Raw genomic sequence first — 23,556 nt, 5'->3', positions numbered from 1 at the left:
GGCGCTCCCCAGGAATGGGCCGTCGTGGTGCTTTACCCCACCCGGTTATGGGGTTGCCATGGCGGCTATGGGGGCTATGGGGGCTATGGGGGCCATGGCGGCCATGGTGGGTATGGGGCTATGGTGGCTATGGGGGTTATGGGGCTATGGGGACTCTGGGGCTATGGGGGCTCTGGGGGTTATGGGGTCTCTGGGGGCTCTGGCTCTGGGGGTTATGGGGGCTCTGGGGGTTATGGGGCTATGGTGGCTATGGGGGCTATGGTGGCTATGAGGGTTATGGGGCTATGGGGTTTATGGGGCTGTGGGGGCTATGGGGGCTATGGGGGTTATGGGGGCTATGGGGCCTATGGTGGCTATGGGGGCTATGGAGGTTATGGGGGCTATGGGGGCTATGGGGCTTACGAGGGCTATGGGGGCTATGGGGCTACGGGGCTATGGCGTTATGCGGCTCTGGGGCTATAGTTCTATGGTGGCTCTGGGCTCTGTGTCTCTGTGTCTCTGGGCGCTGTGTCTATGGGGCTGTGTCTATGGGGCTGTGCCTCTGTGTCTATGGGGCTGTGTCTATGGGGCTGTGTCTATGGGGCTGTGCCTCTGTGTCTCTGTGTCCCTGGGGCTCTGGGCGCTGTGTCTCTGTGTCTATGGGGCTGTGTCTATGGGGCTGTGTCTATGGGGCTGTGTCTATGGGGCTGTGCCTCTGTGTCTCTGTGTCTCTGGGGCTCTGGGCGCTGTGTCTATGGGGCTGTGTCTATGGGGCTGTGTCTCTGGGGCTGTGTCTCTGTGTCTCTGGGGCTGTGTCTATGGGGCTGTGTCTCTGGGCGCTGTGTCTATGGGGCTGTGTCTATGGGGCTGTGCCTCTGTGTCTCTGTGTCCCTGGGGCTCTGGGCGCTGTGTCTCTGTGTCTATGGGGCGCTGTGTCTCTGGGGCTGTGTCTATGGGGCTGTGTCTCTGGGGCTGTGTCTCTGTGTCTCTGTGTCTCTGGGGCTCTGGGCGCTGTGTCTCTGTGTCTATGGGGCTGTGTCTATGGGGCTGTGTCTCTGGGGCTGTGCCTCTGTGTCTCTGTGTCTCTGGGGCTCTGGGCGCTGTGTCTCTGGGGCTCTGGGCGCTGTGTCTATGGGGCTGTGCCTCTGTGCCTCTGTGTCTATGGGGCTGTGTCTATGGGGCTGTGTCTATGGGGCTGTGCCTCTGTGTCTCTGTGTCCCTGGGGCTCTGGGCGCTGTGTCTCTGTGTCTATGGGGCGCTGTGTCTCTGGGGCTGTGTCTATGGGGCTGTGTCTCTGGGGCTGTGTCTCTGTGTCTCTGGGGCTCTGGGGCTCTGGGCGCTGTGTCTCTGTGTCTATGGGGCTGTGTCTATGGGGCTGTGTCTCTGGGGCTGTGCCTCTGTGTCTCTGTGTCTCTGGGGCTCTGGGCGCTGTGTCTCTGGGGCTCTGGGCGCTGTGTCTATGGGGCTGTGTCTATGGGGCTGTGCCTCTGTGTCTCTGTGTCTCTGGGGCTCTGGGCGCTGTGTCTATGGGGCTGTGTCTATGGGGCTGTGCCTCTGTGTCTCTGTGTCTCTGGGGCTCTGGGCGCTGTGTCTATGGGGCTGTGTCTATGGGGCTGTGTCTCTGTGTCTCTGTGTCTCTGGGGCTCTGGGCGCTGTGTCGATGGGGCTGTGTCTATGGGGCTGTGTCTCTGGGGCTGTGTCTCTGTGTCCCTGGGGCGCTGTGTCTCTGGGGCTGTGTCTCTGTGTCCCTGGGGCGCGGCTGACGCTGCTCCCCGGCTGCGGGCAGGAACGGGCCGTCGTGGCGCTCGGACCGGCTGGCGCTGAACCCGGCGCTGCTGAGCCCCGCGGGCGCGCGCCGCTTCCTGCCGCTGCTCGACGCCGTCGCCCGGGACTTCGCGGCCGCGCTGGGCCGGCGCCTGCGGCAGAGCCCGGGGGGCACCGTCACCATCGACCCCCACCCGCTGCTCTTCCGCTTCACCCTCGAGGGTGCGACGGGGGGGACGCAGCGGGACACCCAATGGGATACCCAATGGGAGACCCAATGGGACACCCCAATGGGACACCCAACGGGACACCCAATGGGAGACCCAATGGGAGACCCAATGGGACACCCCAATGGGACACCCAATGGGACACTCAATGGGACACCCCAATGGGACACCCAATGGGACACTCAATGGGACACCCCAATGGGACACCCAATGGGAGACCCAATGGGACACCCAACGGGACACCCAACGGGAGACCCAATGGGACACCCAACGGGACACCCCAATGGGACACCCAATGGGACACTCAATGGGACACCCCAATGGGACACCCAATGGGACACTCAATGGGACACCCCAATGGGACACCCAATGGGAGACCCAATGGGACACCCCAATGGGACACCCAATGGGAGACCCAATGGGACACTCAATGGGAGACCCAACAGGACACTCAATGGGACACCCAACGGGACACCCAATGGGAGACCCAATGGGACACCCAATGGGACACCCAATGGGAGACCCAATGGGAGAACACAGTGGGGCACCCAATGGGAGACCCCAATGGGACACCCCAACTAGGACCCAAGGACATGGGATGGGATTGGGATGCAGTGGGATGGATGTGGCGCTGGGGACTCCGCATCCATGACCATGGGGGACCCCCACCAGGGAATCCCAAATAGGACACCCCAAAGGGACACCCAATGGGACACCCAATGGGACACCCCAGAGGGGACACCCCAACGGGACACCCCAACAGGACTCCCAATGGGACACCACAACGGGACCCAAGGGGATGGGATGGGGCAGATGAGACACGGGGACCCCCCCACCCATGACCATGGGGATGACACTGGGACCCACAGGACCCCATTGGGGACAGTGGGGGGTGACTTGGCCCCCCCGGGTGCTGACCCCCCCGTTTTTGTGCAGCCAGCAGCTACGCGCTGTACGGGGAGCGCCTGGGGCTGCTGGGGGGGGGCGCGGCCCCGGGGGGGGCCCAGCGCTTCCTGGGGGCGCTGGAGGCGATGCTGAGGACGACCCCCCCCCTGCTCTTCCTGCCCCCCCCCGTCCTGCGCCTCCTGCCCCCCCCGCTCTGGCAGGAGCATCTCCGGGCCTGGGACACCATCTTCCAGCACGGTGAGGGGGGGGCACCCAGGGGCACCCCCAGTGTGGGACCCCCCCATAGACACCCCCAATGTGGGACCCCCACATAGACACCCCTAATGTGGGACCCCCCCATAGACACCTCCAGTGTGGGACCCCCACATAGACACCCCTAATGTGGGACACCCCATAGACACCCCCAATGTGGGACCCCTCCCCATAGACACACCCAATGTGGGATACCACCCCCATGGGACACCCCCAGTGTCTGGACACCCCCCCCATCGGATACCCCCCCCCATGGGACCCTCCCACTGTGGGACACCCCCCCCTATTGACCCCCCCCCGGGACAGCCCCCCCATGGGATACCCCCCTCCCATGGGACCACCCTCTGGGACCCCCCCCCCATTATGACCCCTAGCCCATCCCCACAATACCGCCCCATGACCCCCTATAGCCCCCCCCATGACCCCCCAATGACACTCCCCATTGCCCTCCATGGCCCCCTCTTGCCCCCCCCCATGACTCCCCCCATAAGCCTCCTTGACCCCCCTTAACCCCCCTATGATCACCCCCATGACCCCCCCCAATGGCCCCCCCATTGCCCTCCATGACCCCCCCATTACCCCCTTCTTCCCAATGATCTCCTATGCCCCCCCATGACCCCCCATAACCCCCCGATAACTGCCCCATTACCCCCCATTGCGCCCCCCATATCCCCCCCCATAACCCCCCCTTAACTCCCCTATGAACACCCCCATGACCCCCCCGGACCCCTCCATCACCCCCCCGCTATTACCCCCCTTCTTCCCAATGATCCTCTACGGCCACCCCCATTGCCCCCCCATGACCCCCATTGCCCCCCATGACCCCCCATTGCCCCCCATGACCCCCCATGACCCCCGCTCTGTGCCCCCCCCAGCGGACGAGAGCATCCAGCGGATCTACCGCGCGTTCTGCCGGGGGGGGGCCGGCGCCGGGGGGGGCGCCGGGGGGGGGCTCCTGGCGCAGCTCCTGCTCCAGGCGCGGCTCCCGCTCGACTCCATCAAGGCCAATGTCACCGAGTTCACCGCGGGCGGCGTCGACACCGTGAGGGGGGGCGAGGGGGGGGCAATGGGGGGCATGGGGGGGGCATGGGGGAGAGCAGGGAAGTCATAGGGGGAGATGGGGGGTGATGGGGGTTGTGGGAGGGCATGGGAGGGTTATGGGGGGGCATGGGGGGCATGGGGTAGGAGTCATAGGGGGGTGATGGGGGGGTGATGGGGGGGTTATGGGGAGGTTATAGGGGTGTTATGGGGGAGGCTCATGGATGGGTCATGGGGGAGTCATGGAGGGTCAGTGGGTCAGCTATGGGTAGGTGGGTCTCAGCTATGGGTCAGCTAGGGGTTGGTTATGAGTCAGTGGGTCTCAGTTATGGGTCAGTGTGGGTGAGTTATGGGTCGGTGTGGGTCACTGTGAGTCGGTGTGGGTCCGTTATGGGTCACTGTGGGTCAGTGTGGGTCACTGTGGGTCAGCTGTGAGTCAGGTGTGGGTCAGTGTGGGTCGGTGTGGGCCAGTTGTGGGTCAGTTATGGGTCGGGTGTGGGTCACTGTGGGTCAGTTGTGGGTCAGTGTGGGTCAGTTATGGGTCGGTGTGGGTCAGTGTGGGTCAGTTATGGGTCAGTTGTGGGTCGGTGTGGGTCACTGTGGGTCGGTGTGGGTCAGTTATGGGTCACTGTGGGTCGGTGTGGGTCAGTTATGGGTCACTGTGGGTCAGTGTGGGTCGGTGTGGGTCAGTGTAGGTCAGTTATGGGTCAGTTGTGGGTCAGTGTGGGTCACTGTGGGTCAGCTGTGAGTCAGGTGTGGGTCAGTGTGGGTCGGTGTGGGCCAGTTGTGGGTCAGTTATGGGTCGGGTGTGGGTCACTGTGGGTCAGTTGTGGGTCAGTGTGGGTCAGTTATGGGTCGGTGTGGGTCAGTGTGGGTCAGTTATGGGTCAGTTGTGGGTCGGTGTGGGTCACTGTGGGTCGGTGTGGGTCAGTTATGGGTCACTGTGGGTCGGTGTGGGTCAGTTATGGGTCACTGTGGGTCAGTGTGGGTCGGTGTGGGTCAGTGTAGGTCAGTTATGGGTCAGTTGTGGGTCACTGTGGGTCACTGTGGGTCACTGTGGGCCGGTGTGGGTCAGTGTGGGTCAGTTATGGGTCAGTTGTGGGTCACTGTGGGTCACTGTGGGTCACTGTGGGTCAGGTGTGGGCCGGTGTGGGTCAGTGTGGGTCAGTTGTGGGTCACTGTGGGTCGGTGTGGGTCCGTCACGGGTCACGTGACCCGCAGACCGCCGTCCCGCTCCTGTTCACGCTGTTCGAGCTCGGGCGCAACCCGCGGGTGCAGCGCGCGCTGCGGGACGAGCTGCGCGCGGCGGGGGAGGGGCCAGGCCCCCAGGGGGCGGAGCCAAAGCCCGAGGGGGCGGAGCCAAGCCCAGAGGGGGCGGAGCCAAGCCCGTTGCGGGGTGACCCCCAGGCGCTGTTGGGGTCCCTCCCGCTGCTGAAAGCGGCCATCAAAGAGACCCTGCGGTGGGTGACGGGGGCAATGGGGGCAATGGGGGGAATTGGGGGGAATTGGGCAGCCTGGGGAATTGGGGGGCTACGGGGGGCTGGGAATTGGGGGGCTGGGGGGGATTGAGGGGCACTGGGGGGGCACTGGGGATCACTGGGGATCACTGGGGGGCACTGGAAGGTGACTTGGGGGCACTGGGGAGGCACTGGGGAGCACTGGGGGGCACTGGAAGGTGACTTGGGGGCACTGGGGGGCACTGGGGGGCACTGGGGTCTATTGTAAGATGGGTTCTGGGGGGGCTGGGGGATACTGGGGAGCACTGGGGGGGGCACAGGGAGGAACTGGGGGGCTGGAGGGGGCTGGGGACTGGGGGTGCTGAGCTGGACTGGGGTCACTGGGAGATACTGGGGGGCAGTGGAGGGCTCAGGGGACTGGGGGGGCACTGGGGGCTACTTGGGGGGCACTGGGAACACTGGGGGTGTCAGTGGGGGCAATGGGGTGTCGGTGGGGGGCTGGGGTTCTTCTCTATGTCCTGGGGGTCCCCTGGGGGGGGAGGCGCCTCAGCGCCCCCTGCTGGCCCTGGGGCTTCCTTAAAGACACTGGGGGGGGGGTGTTGGGGTCACCCCTTGGGGACCCCCAACCCCCCCCACCGCCCCCCAACACCCCGTTTGCGCCCCGCAGGCTGTACCCGGTGGGGGTGACGGTGCAGCGGTACCCCGCCAGGGACGTGGTGCTGCACAACTACCGCGTGCCGGCGGGGGTGAGCGCCGGGGGGAGCCCCGCAAGGGCCGGGGGGTCCCCGGGACCCCCCCCGTGACCCCCCCTTGGGTCCCCCCCCCCCCCCCCAGACGCTGTGCCAGGTGGGGCTGTACGCGATGGGGCGCAGCCCCGCCGTGTTCCCCCACCCCGAGCGCTACGACCCCTGGCGCTGGCTCGGCAACGGCGACAACAGCTTCAAGGCGCTGGCGTTCGGGTTCGGCGCCCGGCAGTGCATCGGCCGGCGCCTCGCCGAGGCCGAGATGATGCTGTTCCTCATCCACGTGAGCGGGGGGCGCCGGGGGGGGGCAATGGGGGGGGTCGGTGGAGGGGTGGGTTGGTGGAAGGTCTTGGGTTGAGCCAATGAGGGGTTGGGTTGAGCCAATGATGGGTTGGGTTGAGCCAATGATGGGTTGGGTTGACCCATAATGTCTTGGGTTGAGCCAATGATGGGTTGGGTTGAGTCAATGATGTCTTGGGTTGAGCCAATGATGTGTTGGGTTGAGCCAATGATGTCTTGGGTTGAGCCAATGATGTGTTGGGTTGAGCCAATGATGTCTTGGGTTGAGCCAATGATGTGTTGGGTTGAGCCAATGATGGGTTGGGTTGAGCCAACATCTTGGATTAAGCCGACCTCTTCTCTTGACCCAAAGACCAACGGTCTTGACCCAACTTCTTGGCTCGACCCAAAGACCAACTGTCTTGATCTAACCTCTTGGCTTGACCCATGATGTGTTGGGTTGAGCCAATGATGGGTTGGGTTGAGCCAATGATGGGTTGGGTTGAGCCAATGATGTCTTGTCTTGACCCAACATGTTGCATTAAGCCAACCTCTTCTCTTGGCCCAAAGACCAATTGTCTTGACCCAACCAACACATCATTGCCTCAACCCAACACATCATTGGCTTGACCCAGTGATGTCCTGGATTGACCCAACGATGTGTTGGCCTAAACCAATGATGTGTTGGTTTGATCCAACCTCCTGACTTGATCCAACATCTTGGATTGACCCGATGTCTTGGCTTGGCCCAACCACCACTTGTCTTGACCCAACGATGGCTGAGCCCAAAGGTTCTTGGCTTGACCCAACCGTGTCTTGGCTTGACCCAGTGATGTCTTGGCTTACTCCTAAGATCTCTTGGTTGACCCAATGACACGTTGGCTTGATCCAACATCGTGGCCTGACCGAGTGTCTTGTCTTGACCCAATGAGTTGGTTTGACCCAAAGCCCAATCGGCTCGACCCAACCTCTTGACCCAACGTCTTGGTCCCCCCCCAGGTCTTGCGCAACTTCAGCATCGAGGCCGTGTCCACCGAGGACATTCCCACCGTGTTCCGCTTCATCCTCATGCCGGAGACGTCGCCGCTCCTCACCTTCCGCAGCCTGAACTGAGCCGGGGGGGCACCCCCCGGGGCCACGCAGGTCCCACACGTGCAAATCACATGTAAATCACATGTAAATCACATGCAAATCACACGCAAATCACACGCGAATCACACACCGGGGCTGGTGGGACCCAGACCCGCAATAAACTCTTCCTGCAGGCACCGCGTTGGCCTCATCTGGGGGGACGGGGGACCCCAAATGGCCGCGGGGAGGGGTCCAGGGACCCCATATAGGGACCTCCCCTATAACTCCTCCTACCCCCCCCCACTGCACCCCCATATCCCCCACTACAACCATTGCCCCCCATTGACCCCCCACCCCATACCCCCTATTGGCTCCCCATAAACTCACCCCAAACCCCCCCATTGCCCCCCCGTAGGCACCTCAGACCCTCCCCTATTGTTCCCCCTTCCCCCCCCGCACCCCTATACCCCCTCACAGCACCCCATAACCTCCCATTGCCCCCCATAACTCCCATCTACCCCCTCCCAGACACCCCCATTACCCCCCAACCCCATAACCCCCAATTATAGACCCCCCCAATCTCCCCCCTCATTGCACCCCAATACCCCCCATTATGCTCCCCATTGCCCCCCATACCCCCCCCGCACCCCCATTACCCCCCCACGATTCCCCCCCATTGCCCCCCATTGAACCTCTATTGCATCCCCAGATCCCTCGCCCGCCCCCTATGGACCCTCTTTTGTGGCCCCCCCGTACTCCCCCATCGCACCCCAATACCCGCCATAGCCCCCCCATTGACCCCATTTAACCCCAATCACCCTCCATTGCCCTCCCCTCGTATTGCCGCCCTGCCCCGCCCCTTCCCTCTCCTCCTTTCCCCATTGGCCAGCGCCCCCCCGCGTCCCCTCCCCATTGGCTCCCTTCCCCGCAATTCCCGCTCCCCATTGGCCCTTCCCCGCGCCCATCACCCCCGCGGGGGCTGCTGGGACATGTAGTCAGTCCCCTGCTGCACTCCCATTGGCGGCGGCGCGGGGAGGGGGGGCGGAGCCGTTGCCAAGGTTACTTAGGCCGTAGCGGGGCGGGCGGAGGGGGGGGGTCCGTTACGGCGGCCGGGAGCGGACACGGGGCGTGGGCCCGGCCATGGGCGACCGCGGCGGGCCGGCGGCGGGGGGTGGCGCGCGGCGGCGGCGCGGGGGGGCCCCGGGGGCGCGGCCCCCCCCGGACCCGGACCCGGACCCGGACCCCGCGCTCGGGGGCGGCCCCGCGGGCCCGGAGCAGGAGTTCCGGTACGGCGGGGGGGGGCGGAGGGGCTGAGCCCCTTTTGGGGGGGTCCCAGCCCGTTTTGGGGGGGTCCCCTGTCTCCCTTGGGGGGGATATGATCCCCTTGGGGGGTCCCAGCCTCTTTTGGGGGGTCCCAGCCCCTTTTAGGGGTCCCCTGTCTCCCTTGAGGGGGTATGATCCCCTCTTGGGGGGGTCCCAGCACCTTTTGGGGGGGTCCCAGCCCGTTTTGGGGGTCCCCTGTCTCCCTTGGGGGGGGTATGATCCCTTATGGGGGGGTCCCAGCCCCTTTTGGGGGTCCCAGCCTCTTTTGGGGGGAGTCCCCTGTCTCCTGGGGGGGGGTATGATCCCCTTGGGGGGGTCCCCGTTCCCTCTGAGGGGTATCGAGCCCCTTTTGGGGGTCCCCTGACCCCTTTAGGGGGGTCCCATCCCCTTCCCTGCCCCTCAACAGACTTAACCCCCCCCCCCCCCAGGACCCCCTAAATTGGGGTGCGGGGGGGGGGCAGTCAGTGACCCCCCCCAGGTGTGACCCCCCCGGTTTGGGGTGCGGTGGGGAGTGACCCCGTTTCCCTCCCCCCCCCCCCGCACCCCGTCTCTTATCGGGGACTCTGACCCGGCCGCGCCTGACCCGGCGCCGCTCGGGGGGGGCAAAGGTGACCCCAGGGCTGGGGGGGGCCCCGAGGGGGGGGGGGGTCCTGTCCCCCCCCAGGGCTGGGAATGGGGTCCTGGGGGGGGGCAGGGGGCTTGGGGTGGGGGGACCCCCCGGTCATGTGTGACCCTGTCCCCCCAATGGTCCCTTTTGGGGTGTACCCCCCCCCACTGACCCCCCCCTTTGTCCCCCCCCATGTTGTGTTTTGTGTCCCCCCACATTGACCCCCTGTCCTGTCCCTGTTCCCCCCAATGGGGCCCCCCCCACACTGACTGCCTTTGGGGTGACCCCCCCCGTATTGACCCCCACACCCTGTTCCACCCCCTCCCAATGACCCCGCAATGGGTAACCCCCCCTTGCCCTGTGTCCCCCCCCTTGTTGTGTGTGTGTCCCCCCCCCACATTAACCCCCTTTGGGGTGTCCCCCCCCCACTAACCCCCCTTTTATCCCCCCCTTGTCCCCCCTCACCCCAGTGACCCCTTTGGGGTGTCCCCCCCATTAACCCCCATTGCCCCCCCCTTTATCCCCCCCCCATTGACCCCCTGCCCTGTCCCCCCCCCATGTGTCAGCCCCCCCCATGACCCCCAGTGGGTGTCACCCCCTATGTCCCCCCCCATGTCCCCCCCCCGGGCGCCCTGGGGGTGCCCCCCCCGTGACCCCCGCTGCCCCCCCCGGCCCCCCCAGGTGCCACAAGCTGCAGGAGTCGCTGCTCAGCTCCGCCAGCGGCTACAGCAACTACCGGGGGGTGCTCAACTGGTGCGTGATCATGCTGGTGAGTGCCCCCCCGGACCCCCAATGTCACCCATGGCCCCCCCGGGTCACTATGGAACCCCCCAGGTCACCCATGACCCCCCCGGGTCACCATGGCCCCCCCCGGGTCACCATGGAACTCACCATGTCACCCATGGCCCCCCCCCCCCAGATCACCATGGAACCCCCAGTGTCACCATGGGCCCCCCAATGTCACCCATGACCCCCCCGGGTCACCATGGAACCCCCCGTGTCACCCATGACTCCCCATCACCATGGACCCCCCCAGTGTCACCATGGACCCCCCCCCATATCACCATGGACCCCCCAGCTCACCCATGGGCCCCCCAATGTCACCCACGGCCCCCCCCTGGGTCACCATGGACCCCCACTTGTCACCCATGGACCCCCCCCAATGTCCCCATGGAGCCCCCCAGCTCACCCATGGACCCCCCCCAATGTCCCCATGGCCCCCCCCATATCACCATGGACCCCCCCAATGTCCCCATGCCCCCCCCGTGCCCCCCGCCGCAGGGCCCCATGGGGGGTGCAGGGCGCCCCCCCCGGGGGGGGGCCGCGTGTCCCGGTCACGTGCGGGTGCCGCAACCCCTGCGCTGGTGACACCGGGGATGGCGCAAGAGCGGCCGGGGGGGGGCTGCGGGGATGGGGGGTCCCTGTGGGGCTGGGGGGGCCTGGGGGGGTCTATGGGGTGTTCGGGGGGGTCCATGGGGGTGTTCGGGGGGTATTGGGGGGGTCCCTGTGGGATCAGGGGGGTTCTTAGGGGGGGTATTGGGGGGTCCCTGGGGATGTTGGGGGGGTCCTCGGTTGGTTGGGGAGGTTCTGGGGGGTCCCTGTGGGGTTCGGGGGGATCCCTGTGGGGTTGGGGGGGGTTTGGGGGGGGCGGTTTGGGGGGGGTTTGGGGGGGGGTTTGGGGGTGCGCCCCCCCCATCCGTTGCCTTTTCCTCCCCCAGATCCTGAGCAACGCTCGGCTCTTCCTGGAGAACCTCATCAAGTGAGTGCCCGGGGACCCCCCCCCCGGGACCCCCCCGGGACCCCCCCTCGCCGGGACCCCGCAGCCCCCCCAGTGTGGGGCTGGGACCCCCCCCCCACCCCCCCCAGCGTGTGACTCGAGGGGTCACCATCCCTCAGCCCCCCCCGGAGCGGGGTTCATTATGGGTTATGGGGGGGTTGGGGTGTCCTGTGGGGACGCGGGGGTGCACATGGGCCCCCCCCACCCGTGGGGGGGGGTTTGGGGGGACCCCCCCGAGCTGGTGTCCCCCGTTTTGGCGCAGATACGGGATCCTGGTGGACCCCATCCAAGTGGTGTCGCTGTTCCTCAAGGACCCCTATAGCTGGCCGTCCCTTTGCCTCATCATCGGTGAGTGCCCCCCCCCCCCCATTGCAGGTCTGGGGGGGCCCCTTCACCCCCCACCCCCCCCCCGAGGCCTTCATCCCCCCCCGTGGCCCCCCGTTCACCTCCTCTTCCTCCTCCCATTGGCAGTGGCCAACGTCTTCGCGGTGGTGGCCTTGACCCTGGAGCGGCGCTTGGCAGCGGTGAGGCCGGGGGGGGGGGTCCCGGGGGGGTCCCCTTTGTGTGCCCCCCCCATTCCTGACCCCCCCATTTCCATAGGGCTCCATGTCGGAGGCGGCCGGAGCCTTCCTCCACACCCTCAACCTCGTGGCCATCCTCTTCTTCCCGGCCGCTGTCGTGCTCATGGTCACCTCCATCACCCCGGGTGAGCTTTGGGGGTGCAGGGGGGGGGTGTGATGGGTCTGGGGGGGCCCCCCCGCGGTTGGGGGTCCCCTGACGGCCTGTCCCCCGCAGTCGGCTCCGTCTTCGCCTTGGCCATCTACACCGTCCTCTTCCTCAAGCTCTTCTCCTTCAGGGACGTCAATGGCTGGTGCCGGCAGCGGCGCGAGGCCAAGGCGGGCGGCCAGGACGCAGGTTTGGGGTGCTGGGGGGGTGTGGGGGGGGCTCATCCCATCCATGGGGGGGTCCTCATGATGCTTCCCCCCCCCCCCCCCTTTCCCAGCTCCGGAGGGCAGGAAAGCCAACGGGGCCGTGGGGCCGAGCGGGGTCACCTACCCGGGCAACCTCACCTACGGGAGTAAGTGCTGCCGGGGGGGGGGTCTGGGGGGGCCTGGGGGGCCGGACCCCCCCTCATGTGTGTGTCCCCCCCCCCCCCATAGATCTCTATTACTTCCTCTTTGCCCCCACCCTGTGCTACGAGTTGAACTTCCCCAGATCCCCCCGGATCCGGAAGCGCTTCCTCCTGCGGCGCCTCTTCGAGATGGTCCGGGCCGGGGGGGGGTTTGGGGGGGCCTTGGGGGGGGGTTTGGGGGGTGTTTGGGGGGGCCTTGGGGGGTGTTTGGGGGTGTTTGGGGGGGGTTTGCGGGGGCCTTGGGGGGGGTTTGGGGGGCGTTTGGGGGGGCCTTGGGGGGTGTTTGGGGGGTTCCTGGGGCACCCCAGGGGCGGTGGGAACCTGCCCCAGGCTGGTAGAGCTGAGGGTGTGGGGCTGGGGGGGTCCCTACTGTGGGGGGTGATGGTTTGGGGGGGTCCCTCAGATGATGTGGGGGGGTCCCTGAGGTGATGATGGGATGATGGGGGGAGGATTTGGGGGGGTCCTGGGGTGGGGGGATGATGATGGGGGGTCCCTGAGGTAAGGAGGTGATGGGGATGGGGGTCCCTGAGGTGATGATGGGGGGTCCTCAAGGTGGGGGCGATGATTTGGGGGGGTCCCTGAGATGATGAGGAGGTGATGGGGGATTATGGGGGGGTCCCGGGTGATTTGGGGGGTCCCTAAAGTGGAGGGAGGATGGTTGGGGGGGGCACCCTGAGGTGGAAGAGGATGGGGGGGCCCCCCAATGTGGGAGAGAAGGTGGGGATGGGGGTCCCCTGAGATGACTTTGGGGGGTCCCTGAGATGATGATGGGGGGGTCCCCAATGTGAGGGGATGTTGGGGGGGTCCCCGGGGTGATGGGGGGAGGTGAGGGGGGGGTCCCCGCTCTGGGGGTGCTGATTCCCCCCCCTCTGTTCCAGCTCTTCTTCATCCAGCTGCTGGTGGGGCTGATCCAGCAGGTACCGGGGGGGTTCATGGGGGGGTTCGGGGGGGTCTGAGCTGGGCCTGGCCCCACTCTGGGGGTCCGGGGGGGTCCCGGGGGGGTCCCGGCAGCTCCAGCGGCGTTTCCCTTCCAGTGGATGGTGCCGACGATCCAGAATTCCATGAAACCCTTTCGGGTGAGTGAGGGGGGACCCGACTGCGGGAGGCGGTTCCCTGCTCCATCCCTGCTCCATCCCATCCCATCCCTGCCCGATCCCATCGATCCCATCCCTGCTCCATCCCTGCTCCATCCCTGCTCCTTCCCTGCCTGATCCCATCGATCCCATCCCTGCTCCATCCCTGCTCCTTCCCTGCCTGATCCCATCGATCCCATCCCTGCTCCATCCCTGCTCCTTCCCTGCCTAATCCCATCGATTCCAGCCTTGCTCCATCCCTTCCTATCCCATCCCTGTTCCTTCCCTGCTCCATCCCTGCTCCATCCCATCCCTGCTCCATCCCTGCTCCTTCCCTGCCTAATCCTATCGATTCCAGCCCTGCTCCATCTCTTCCTATCCCATCCCTGTTCCCTGCTCCATCCCTGCTCCATCCCATCCCTGCTCCTTCCCTGCTCCATCCCTGCTCCATCCCTGCTCCATCCCTGCTCCTTCACTGCTCCTTCCCTGCTCCATCCCATCCCTGCTCCATCCCTGCCTGTTCCCTCCTATCATGTTCCTGCTCCATCCCATTCCTCCCTATTCCATCCCTGACTGCTCCCATTGATCCCATCCCATCCGATCTCCATCCCTGCTCCATCCTATCCCTTCTCTTCCTGCTCCCATTGTTCCTATCCCATCCCTGCTCCATCCCATCCCTGCATGGTCCCATCCCACCCCTGCCTGTGAGAAATGATTCCCTACATCACCCCATTAATCCGCTTCCTGCCCGATCCCATCAATTCCATCCCATCCCATCCCTGCCTGTGGGAAATGATTCCCTACATTATTCCATTGATCCCATCCCTGCCTGATCCCATCAATCCCATCCCATCCCATCCCTGCCTGTGGGAAATGATTCCCTACATTATTCCATTGATCCCATCCCTGCCTGATCCCATCAATCCCATCCCATCCCATCCCTGCCTGCTCCATCCCATCCTGGCCTATTCCACACCTGCTCCATCCCATCCATCCTGCTCCATCCCTGCTGCTCCCATTGATCCCATCCTGCTCCATCCCACCCATCCTGCTCCATCCCTGCTGCTCCCATTGATCCCATCCTGCTCCATCCCATCCATCCTGCTCCATCCCTGCTGCTCCCACTGATCCCATCCTGCTCCATCCCATCCATCCTGCTCCATCCCTGCTGCTCCCACTGATCCCATCCTGCTCTATCCCTGCTGCTCCCATTGATCCCATCCTGCTCCATCCCATCCATCCTGCTCCATCCCTGCTGCTCCCACTGATCCCATCCTGCTCCATCCCTGCTGCTCCCATTGATCCCATCCTGCTCCATCCCATCCATCCTGCTCCATCCCTGCTGCTCCCATTGATCCCATCCTGCTCCATCCCTGCTGCTCCCACTGATCCCATCCTGCTCCATCCCTGCTGCTCCCATTGATCCCATCCTGCTCCATCCCATCCATCCTGCTCCATCCCTGCTGCTCCCATTGATCCCATCCTGCTCCGTCCCTGCTGCTCCCACTGATCCCATCCTGCTCCGTCCCTGCTGCTCCCACTGATCCCATCCTGCTCCATCCCATCCCTCCCTGCCCCGCACTGATCTCACTCGGCCTCTATCCCCCAGGACATGGATTATTCCCGGATCATCGAGCGGCTCCTCAAGCTGGCCGTGAGTCCCTGTCCCCCCGCACCCCCAAATCCCCCCCCAGCACCCCCAAACCCCCCCCAGCACCCCCAGACCCCCCCGGGGCCCTCAGCACCCCCCGTCCCGCAGGTCCCCAACCACCTCATCTGGCTCATCTTCTTCTACTGGTTCTTCCACTCCTGCCTCAACGTGGTGGCCGAGGTGCTGCAGTTCGGAGACCGGGAATTCTACCGGGATTGGTGGTGAGTGGCGGGTTTGGGGGGGCCCTGGGGGGGGGCCCCGCGCCCCGGGGGTGCAGCGGGACCAGGGGGACCCCCCCCCCGGCCGTGCCCCCTCATCCCGGCTCCCGGCAGGAACTCGGAATCCGTCACCTACTTCTGGCAGAACTGGAACATCCCCGTCCACAAGTGGTGCCTCAGGTGCGGGGGGGGGGCTGGGACCCCCCGAACCCTGTTTTGGGGTCCTGGTCCCCCCCGAACCCCGTTTTTGGGTGCTGGGACCCCCCCAAACTCCATTTGTGGGGTGCTGGGACCCCCTGAACTCCATTTTTTGGGGGCTGGGACCCCCTGAACCCTGTTTACGGGGCACTGGGATCCCTCAAACCCCATTTTAGGGGTGCGAGGACCCCCCTGAAACCCGTTTATGGGGTGCTGGGACCCCCTGAACCCTGTTTTGGGGGTGCTGGGACCCCCCAAACCCTGTTTTGGGGCTGCTGGAAGCCCCAAACCCCGTTTTTTGGGGTGCTGGGACTCCTTGAACGCTGGTTTTGGGGTGCTGAGCCCCCTCGAACCCCATTTTTGGGGCTCTGGAACCCTCTGAACCCCAGTTTTTGGGGTGCTGGAACCCCCCGAACCCCATTTATGCAGTGCTGTGACCCCCTGAACCCCATTTGGGGGGGCTGAGACCCCCTGAACCCTGTTTATGGGGCACTGGGACCCCCAAAACCCTGTTTTTGGGGGCTGGAACCCCCAAACCCCATTTTGGGGTGCCGGCCCCCCAACCCCCCCGCCCCCCCAGGCACTTCTACAAGCCGATGCTCAGGCGAGGAGCCAGCAAATGGGCGGCTCAAGCGGCCGTTTTCCTGGCATCCGCCTTCTTCCATGAGGTCAGTTTTGGGGGGACCCCCCCCCGGACCTCCCCCCTGCACCCCCAAACCCCCCCCCTGGGGCTGACCCGTGTCCCTGCAGTACCTGGTGAGTGTCCCCCTCAAGATGTTCCGGCTCTGGGCCTTCATGGGGATGGCGGCGCAGGTACGGGGGGGGGGCACCCCAAAATGTGCTGGGGGGGGTACCCCTGGTGTGGGGCTGAGGTGGGGGGAGGATGGAGGGGGGGACCCCAAGATGAGGGGGATGATGGTTGGGGGGTCCCTGAGGTGGAAGGGAATTGGGGGGACCCCGAAGGGGGGGGGGGGGGGATGATTTGGGGGGGTCTTTGAGATAATGGGGGGGGGATAGACCCCAAGATGGGGGGATGATGTTGGGGGGGTCCTTGAGATGATGGGGGGGTCGTGAAGTGGAAGGGGATGGGGGGACCCCGAGGTGTGGGAGGATGATTTGGGGGTCCTTGAGGTGGGGGGGGGGGTGGGTCCCCAAGGTGAGGGGATGATGATGTTGGGGGGATCCCCAAGATGATGATGGGGGGGCCTGGAGGCAGAAGGGGATGGGGGTCCCCCAAGACAGATTGGGGGGGTCTTTGAGATGATGGGTTAAGATAAGGGGGGGGTCTCCAAGATGATGGGGGTGTCCTGGAGGTGGGGGGGGTCCCTGAGATGATGGGGCTGATGATGATGGGAATGAAGCTCCTTGAGATGATCGGGGGGTCCTGGAGGTGCAAGGGGAGGGGGGGACCCCGAGATGGGGGGGACCCCGAGATGGGGGGGACCGCGAGATGGGGGCTGTGATTGAGGTGGAAGAGGGTGTTGGGGGTGTCCCCAAGATGATGAGGAGATGGTGAGGGGGGTCCCTTAGGTGGAACAGGATGGAGGGACCCCAAAATGGGGTGGGTAAAGGAGAGGTCCCTGAGATGATGGGGAGGTCCCCAAAAGGAGCTGGAAGGAGATGGGGGGAATGATGAGAGGGGGTCCTGGAGCTGGAAGAGGATGGTGGGAGTTGAGGGAGATATTGGGAAATGGTCTCCATAGATGATGGGGGATCCCCAAGATGATGATGATGATGATGATGGGGGGGCTGCTCCCCAAGGAGGGGACGTTGGTGGCAGGTCCTTGTGATGCTGCGGGGCTCCTGTGGGACGGCAGCCCTGGGGCTGAGCGCACCCCCCCATCCCGTTCCCATCCGTTCCCATCCCGTTCCTATCCGTTCCCATCCCTCCCATCCCGTTCCCATCCCTCCCCAGATCCCCCTGGCCTGGTTCGTGTCCAGGTTCCTGCGGGGGAATTACGGGAACGCGGCGGTGTGGATCTCGCTGATCATCGGGCAGCCGGTCGCCGTCCTCATGTACGTCCATGACTATTATGTCCTCAACTACGAGGGGCGCCCCTGAGCGCTGCTGCGGCCCCGCGGGCGCATTCCCGGCGCATTCCCGGCGGGAGCGGGGCCCGGGCCGCGGCGGGAAGCGGCTCCGGGGGCTCCCTCGGCCCCCGCTCGGAGGCACTTTAAGGGCTGGGATGAGGCCGGGAAGGTCCCGGCGGTCCCGGGCCCGCTCCTGGGGTCCTGCCCCGGCACAATTCCTGCCTGGAATGGCCATGGGCGGCTCCGGCCCCGGAGCGGCCGGGCAGTAAAGAGGCTTTTGGTTTTTTCCAAGTCCAGCGGCTGCTTTATGGGGCTGGGAACCCCCCAAACTGGGATCAGACACCCCCAAACTGGGATCAGGAATCCCCAAACTGGGATCAGACACCCCCAAACTAGGATCAGGAACCCCCAAACTGGGATCAGACACTCCCAAACTGGGATCAGGAACCCCCAAACTGGGATCAGACACTCCCAAACTAGGATCAGGAACCCCCAAACTGGGATCAGCCACCCCCGAACTGGGATCAGGAATCCCCAAACTGGGATCAGACACCCCCAAACTAGGATCAGGAACCCCCAAACTGGGATCAGCCACCCCCGAACTGGGATCAGGAACCCCCAAACTGGGATCAGGAATCCCCAAACTGGGATCAGACACCCCCAAACTGGGACTAGAGTCTGTAAACCGGGACTGGGAACCCCCGAACTGGGCCCTAGCACCCCAACCTGGGGCTGGGAACCCTCAAACTGGGATCAGGAACCCCCAAACTGGGGTTGGGCATCTTCGAACCGGGACGAGGATCTGCAAACTGGGACCATGCAGCCTCAACCTGGGCCCTGGGCACCCCCAAACTGGGGCTGGGCACCCCAAACTGGGGCTGGGCAACCTCAATGTGGGGCTGGGCACACCCCAAACTGGAGCTAGGAACCCCCCAGATTGGGGTCAGGCACCCCCAAACTGGGCTTAAGCACCTCCGAACTGGGGCTGGGAATCCCTAAACTGGGTCTAGGCAGCCCTCAGCTTGGGGTTGGGATCCCCAAACTGGGGTTGAACATCCTCAGACTGGGGCTGGGATACCCCCGACTGGGGCTGGGATCCCCCAAACTGGAGCTGGGATCCCCCAAACCGGGGCTGGGATCCCCGAAGGGGGTTGGGCAGCCCCACACTGGAGCCAGACACCCTCCAAACGGGGCCCGGGACCCCCCCGACGGGTCCCCCTGGGCTGGCTGCAGCCCCAGCGCTGCCCGGGCAGGGGCACCCCCGCGCTGAGGAGCCCCATCCCAGCGTCCCGCCCCCCCGCGCCCCCGGAGCCGTTCCCCCCATCCCGCCCCTGCGGCCCCTTTAGGCCCAAAGCCCCCCCCCAGGGCTCCCGCAGCCACTTTAGGCTCTGGGGCTGCCCCGAGGGCTCCCCCTCCCGCAGCAGAGGGGCAGAACCACCCCCCGGAGCTCACTCCCCCCCCCCCAGAGGTCCCGCGGCCCCCCCAGCTCCTGCTGCCGCCTTTAGGGCCATAGAAAATAAATCTTTATTCTTCATCTCGTAGCTCTCGCCCCCCCCCGGAGCCCCCCCGGAGCCCCCCCCCGGCCGCACGGCCCCAGCGCCGCTGCCCCCCCCAACCGAGCCGCTGAGATCCGCGCCCCACGTGGCAAATCCAAAGGGAATTGGGGGGGTTTGACCTTTTCCATGGTGCCCATCCCCGGAGCCGGGCTCCCGGGCCCGGGGGGGGGGGGCAGCGGCAGTGGCGGGTCCGGGTCAAGGCTGGCCCCCGGCCGCGGCGGGCACCGGCGAGGCCAGCGCGCTGGGCGAGGGCACGGCGGGAGGCGGCGCCGTGAGGGTGCCCATGGGCTGGGAGGTGGCCATGGAGCTCATCCCTGCGCGGGGCACACACAGGGCAGTGGTGGAGCAGTGGGATGGGGATTTGGGGGTGGCGGCGCCCCAAGGAACCCCCCCACAACTCACCTGCCAGCATGCTGGAGGAGCTCACCGGGGTGGTGCTGGCGGAGAGGCCGGGCCCGGTGCTGCCCCGTGCCGGGTCCTTCGCGATGGGGTCTGGGGGGGGCAGAGACACCAACGCTGGTTCCTCAGGGCCACGAGGAGCGGCGGCGCCTCAGCCCCCCCGCGATGGGGCAGCCGTGGCGTGCTCGGGGGGGGGGAGGAGGAGGGGGGTGACGCACAGAAGTAGGGGTGCTCCATGGCGTCGCGCGCCGTGAGCCGGCTCTGGTGGTCGTAGCGGAGCAGCTTGTCCAGGAAATCCAGCGCTTCGGTGCTCACCAAGTGCTGGTTCTCGCTGTGCACGAAGCGCTCCCACCGCTTCCGCGAGTGCCTGCGGGCCACGAGGGGGGAGCACAGGGGGGTCGGCGTGGCATGGACCGAAAGCTCGGCCGGGTCCGACCCACGGCCACGGACACCCCCACGAGGGCAGGTTGCTCCAAGCTCCATCCAGCCTGGCCTCGGGCACTGCCAGGGATTGGCTGGGGACCCACCTGCCCAGGATGTCGTTGAAGCGCGGGTCCAGCTCGATGTTGTACTTGTCGATGTAGTCATAGAGGTCCTCGGTGCCCAGCACCTTGGCGATGCGCACCAGCTGCACCGGAGCGAGGAGCACGAGAGGCTCATGGTGGAGATGGGGCAGCACGTGGGGATGGGGGAGCAGGAGCGGTGGGGTGTGGGGGGGCATAAGGTTGGGGTGGTGGAGGGTTGGGGTGATGGGAGAAGGTTGGGGTGATGAGATGTTGGAGTGATGGAGAGGAGGGTTAGGGTGATGGAGGGGAGGGTTGGGGTGATGGAGGGTTGGGGTGATGGAGAAAGGGTTGAGGTGATGGAGAAAGGGTTGGGGTGATGGAGAAAGGGTTGGGGTGATGGGGAAAGGGCTAGAGTGATGGAAGGGAGGGTTGGGGTGATGGAGGGGAAGGCTGGGGTGATGGAGGGGATGGTTGGGGTGATGGAGGGTTAGGATGATGAGGAGAGGGTTGGGGTGATGGAGGAGAAGGTTGGGTGACAGAGGAGGACTGGGGTGATGGAGAGGAGGGTTGGGGTGATGCAGGATAACATTGGGGTGATGGAAGAGAAGGCTGGGTGATGGAGGAGAGGGTTGGGGTGACGCAGGATAACATTGGGGTCATGGAGGAGAAGGTTGGGTGATGGAGGAGAGGGTTCGGGTGACACAGGATAACATTGGGGTGATGGAGAAGAAGGTGGGGTGATGGAGGAGAGGGTTGGGGTGACGCAGGATAACATTGGGGTGACGGAGGAGCACTGGGGTGACGTTTGGAGCACGCAACGTGGTGCCCAGGCCCTCACCTGATCGTAGTTGTCGTGCCCGTGGAAGAAGGGCTCTTTCCTGAAGATCATGCTGGCCAACATGCAGCCCAGGCTCCACATGTCCAGGCTGTAGTCGTACATCTGCAGAAGGCAGGAGGGGAGGGCAGGGCGGCTCCGGCGCGGGCCCGCGAGCAGGAAGGCGCAGGAGGCCCCGTGGCACGTACCTGATAGTCCACCAAGAGCTCCGGCCCCTTGAAGTAGCGCGAGGCCACGCGCACGTTGTACTCCTGCCCCGGGTGGTAGAACTCGGCCAGGCCCCAGTCGATCAGGCGAAGCTGGGGGGGAGCAGCAGGAGGACACGTTGGTACGAGGGACCCGCAGCCCCACAATGACCTTCTCATGGAGCTCAACCAGACCCAGGGCAAGGTCCTGCCCCTGGACACAGACATGGGCTGGATGGAGCAGCTCCGGGACACCTTAGAGCAGCTCCAGGGCCTGAAGGGGCTCCAGGAAACCTGGAGAGGGGCTTTGGGCAGGGAATGGAGGGGTGGGATGAGGAGGAACGGCTCCAACTGGAAGAGGGAAGAGTTGGATGGGATCTTGGGAAGTTCTTCCCCATGAGGGTGGTGGGACATGGGAATGGGTTGAAGGAGAAGCTGTGGCTGCCCCATCCCTGGCAGTGTTCAAGGCCAGGTTGGACACAGGGGCTTGGAGCACCCTGCTCCAGTGGAGGTGGCCCTGCCCGGGCAGGGGTTTCGGGTCCCTCCACCCCACCCTCCACCAGGAGCCTCTCCAGGTTGTGCTGTGGACGGGGACACAGGAGGTGACTCAGCCCAAGCCTTCCAGCACGACACAACCCGGCGGCCACGGGGCAGCCGCAGGCCCTGGTGATGGCGAAAGATCTCAAAGGTCGAGGTGCTCCAGGAGCAGGGGAGGAGCTCCAGCCCCTTCCTGCTGCGATAAGCAGGGTGTGCCACGGGGACACCCAGCGCCCCACAGTCCCCACCGCAGCCGCATGAAACCCTTTGATTGAGGTCCCTGTTGCCACAGAGGAGCTGGAGAAGATCCAGATCCCACTGAGGAGCCCCAGTTCCCACCAGGAGGTGGGAAATCCAGTGGGATTTACTGGATGCAGGCGCTGGTCGGATGGTCACTTGGAATTCCCACCCAAGAGATGGGAATCTGCTCCCTCCCGTGGTGGGGTCTGTGAGGAGACCGGGATTGAAAGGCTGGAACGAGGCACTGGGACAGGGTGGAATCCAACTGGGGCTGGGACAAAGGCTCCTGGTCAGGAGCTGGGAGCCTCTGGGTCACCTCCAAGGTCCTGAGGTGCCGGAATGTGGCTGCAGATGGACAATGGAGCTGGTGGAGCACAATGGGATGGGTGGGAAGGGACCTGAGGGGTTCAGTCTGGAGAAGAGAAGGCTCAGGGGGGACCTTCTCGCTCTCTGCAACTGCCTGACAGGAGGCTGGAGCCAGGAGGGGGCTGGTCTCTGCTCCCAAGGAACAAGGGATGGGACAAGAGGAAACGGCCTCAAGCTGCTCCAGGGCAGGTTTAGGTGGGACATGAGGAGAAGCCTCCTCCCTGGAAGGGTTGCCAAGGGCTGGAACCAGGGAGGAGCTGGAGTCACCAGCCCTGGAGGTATCTCACAGACGTGCGGACGTGGCACCTGGGGACGCGGGTGACCGGTGGCCTTGGCACTGCTGGCTTATGGTTGGACTCGATGAGCTTAAAGGTCTTTTCCACCCAACCTGGCTCAGTGGAAGGTGTTGGGACTGGGGGAGCTTTAAGGTTCCTTCCACCCCAACCGGTTCCATGATTCCAGGAGCTCCCAGAGCGCACCCAACCTTCTCCCCTGGCAGGGAGAAGCAGCGTGGCGCTGCCCCACCGCGTTCCCCCTCTCGGGGCCACCACGACCTCTCTGTACCTTCCTGTGCTCGTGGTCGATCATGACGTTGTGGGGTTTGACGTCTCGGTGCATGACGCCCATGCTGTGGCAGTAGTCCAGAGCCTGAGGACACAGTGGACATCACCAGACGTTCCTCCTCCATGCGAGGAGGCAGCAGGAGCCAACCCCCTGCACCAGGCCAGGCCTTGCTGCAGGGGTCTCGTCCTAAAGGTCCCATGAGCCCTGTCCCACCACGCTCGGCCCCTTCCACCCAGGGCTGGAGCTGACCAAGGAGGACAAACCCCACCTCCCTGTGCCGGCCCCCCCAGAGCTGAGCGCCCACGAAGGAGACCTCGGTGGCTGGCTCTGCCCTCCCACCGCCGGGCTCCCCCTGAAGCCCTGCACATGGGACCCACAAGTGGTCCTGGCCAGGTTCTGCTGGGGGGGACGGCTGGGAGAGGCCCCCAAAGCCACCTCCACCACCATGGGAAGCAGGGCTCTTGCAGGAGGATGCTGGGGTGGAGCAGGGTGGATTCTGCTCCTCAGGGACACGAGCAGCTCCTGGTGGAGGAGCTCCCTGTGTCCTGCTCCATCCCACTGGTCCGAGGAGCCACACGGGCACGAGGCAACGTCCCAGCAGGGGTGAGGAGCCGGTGAGCTCCTGCTCCACACGGGGCCGCC

General features: G+C 65.3%; 3 protein-coding genes across 5 annotated transcripts in view; 2 read left to right on the top strand and 1 right to left on the bottom strand.

The window, feature by feature from the left end:
• The window catches only part of CPSF1 (cleavage and polyadenylation specific factor 1), a 38,474-nt gene extending 30,625 nt beyond the window's left edge, over positions 1 to 7,849 (top strand). The window contains exons 27-34 of the mRNA XM_030474434.1: positions 1,766 to 1,965; positions 2,907 to 3,113; positions 4,004 to 4,170; positions 5,388 to 5,493; positions 5,566 to 5,626; positions 6,291 to 6,369; positions 6,458 to 6,649; positions 7,645 to 7,849. Coding sequence (XP_030330294.1) covers positions 1,766 to 1,965; positions 2,907 to 3,113; positions 4,004 to 4,170; positions 5,388 to 5,493; positions 5,566 to 5,626; positions 6,291 to 6,369; positions 6,458 to 6,649; positions 7,645 to 7,758 — 1,126 coding nt within the window. The 3' untranslated portion in view covers positions 7,759 to 7,849. The remainder of the gene's footprint in view (positions 1 to 1,765; positions 1,966 to 2,906; positions 3,114 to 4,003; positions 4,171 to 5,387; positions 5,494 to 5,565; positions 5,627 to 6,290; positions 6,370 to 6,457; positions 6,650 to 7,644) is intronic.
• Positions 7,850 to 8,765: 916 nt separating this feature from the next.
• Positions 8,766 to 18,017, top strand: DGAT1 (diacylglycerol O-acyltransferase 1). Of its 3 annotated transcripts, none has more exons than XM_032919896.1 (17): positions 8,766 to 9,002; positions 10,328 to 10,415; positions 11,365 to 11,405; positions 11,686 to 11,771; positions 11,895 to 11,947; positions 12,024 to 12,129; positions 12,219 to 12,338; positions 12,427 to 12,501; positions 12,584 to 12,687; positions 13,434 to 13,472; positions 13,590 to 13,631; positions 15,238 to 15,282; positions 15,388 to 15,500; positions 15,612 to 15,677; positions 16,276 to 16,363; positions 16,446 to 16,508; positions 17,637 to 18,017. In XM_032919896.1, the coding sequence occupies exons 1-17, from the start codon at positions 8,857 to 8,859 to the stop codon at positions 17,721 to 17,723; spliced, it is 1,362 nt and encodes a 453-aa protein (XP_032775787.1). In that variant the 5' UTR covers positions 8,766 to 8,856; the 3' UTR covers positions 17,724 to 18,017. The 3 variants fall into 3 exon arrangements, with proteins under 3 accessions (XP_032775787.1, XP_030330298.1, XP_030330299.1); XM_030474438.2 differs by having other exon boundaries at positions 17,611 to 18,017; XM_030474439.1 differs by having other exon boundaries at positions 8,782 to 9,002; positions 16,446 to 16,451.
• A 1,209-nt stretch (positions 18,018 to 19,226) lies between these two features.
• Positions 19,227 to 23,019, bottom strand: LOC115602963 (casein kinase II subunit alpha-like). The gene is made up of 7 exons (XM_030474440.2): positions 22,915 to 23,019; positions 21,211 to 21,321; positions 21,026 to 21,127; positions 20,209 to 20,309; positions 19,900 to 20,048; positions 19,685 to 19,774; positions 19,227 to 19,596 (listed from the first exon to the last, which is right to left on the bottom strand). Exons 1-7 carry the CDS (start codon positions 22,975 to 22,977, stop codon positions 19,478 to 19,480), a joined length of 735 nt encoding a protein of 244 aa, XP_030330300.1. The 5' UTR covers positions 22,978 to 23,019; the 3' UTR covers positions 19,227 to 19,477.
• Between the last annotated feature and the right edge of the window lie 537 nt (positions 23,020 to 23,556).

This window comes from Strigops habroptila, chromosome 1, assembly GCF_004027225.2.
Source record: "Strigops habroptila isolate Jane chromosome 1, bStrHab1.2.pri, whole genome shotgun sequence".
Classification (NCBI taxonomy): Eukaryota; Metazoa; Chordata; class Aves; order Psittaciformes; family Psittacidae; genus Strigops; species Strigops habroptila.
This window is presented reverse-complemented; position numbering and strand designations above follow the sequence as displayed.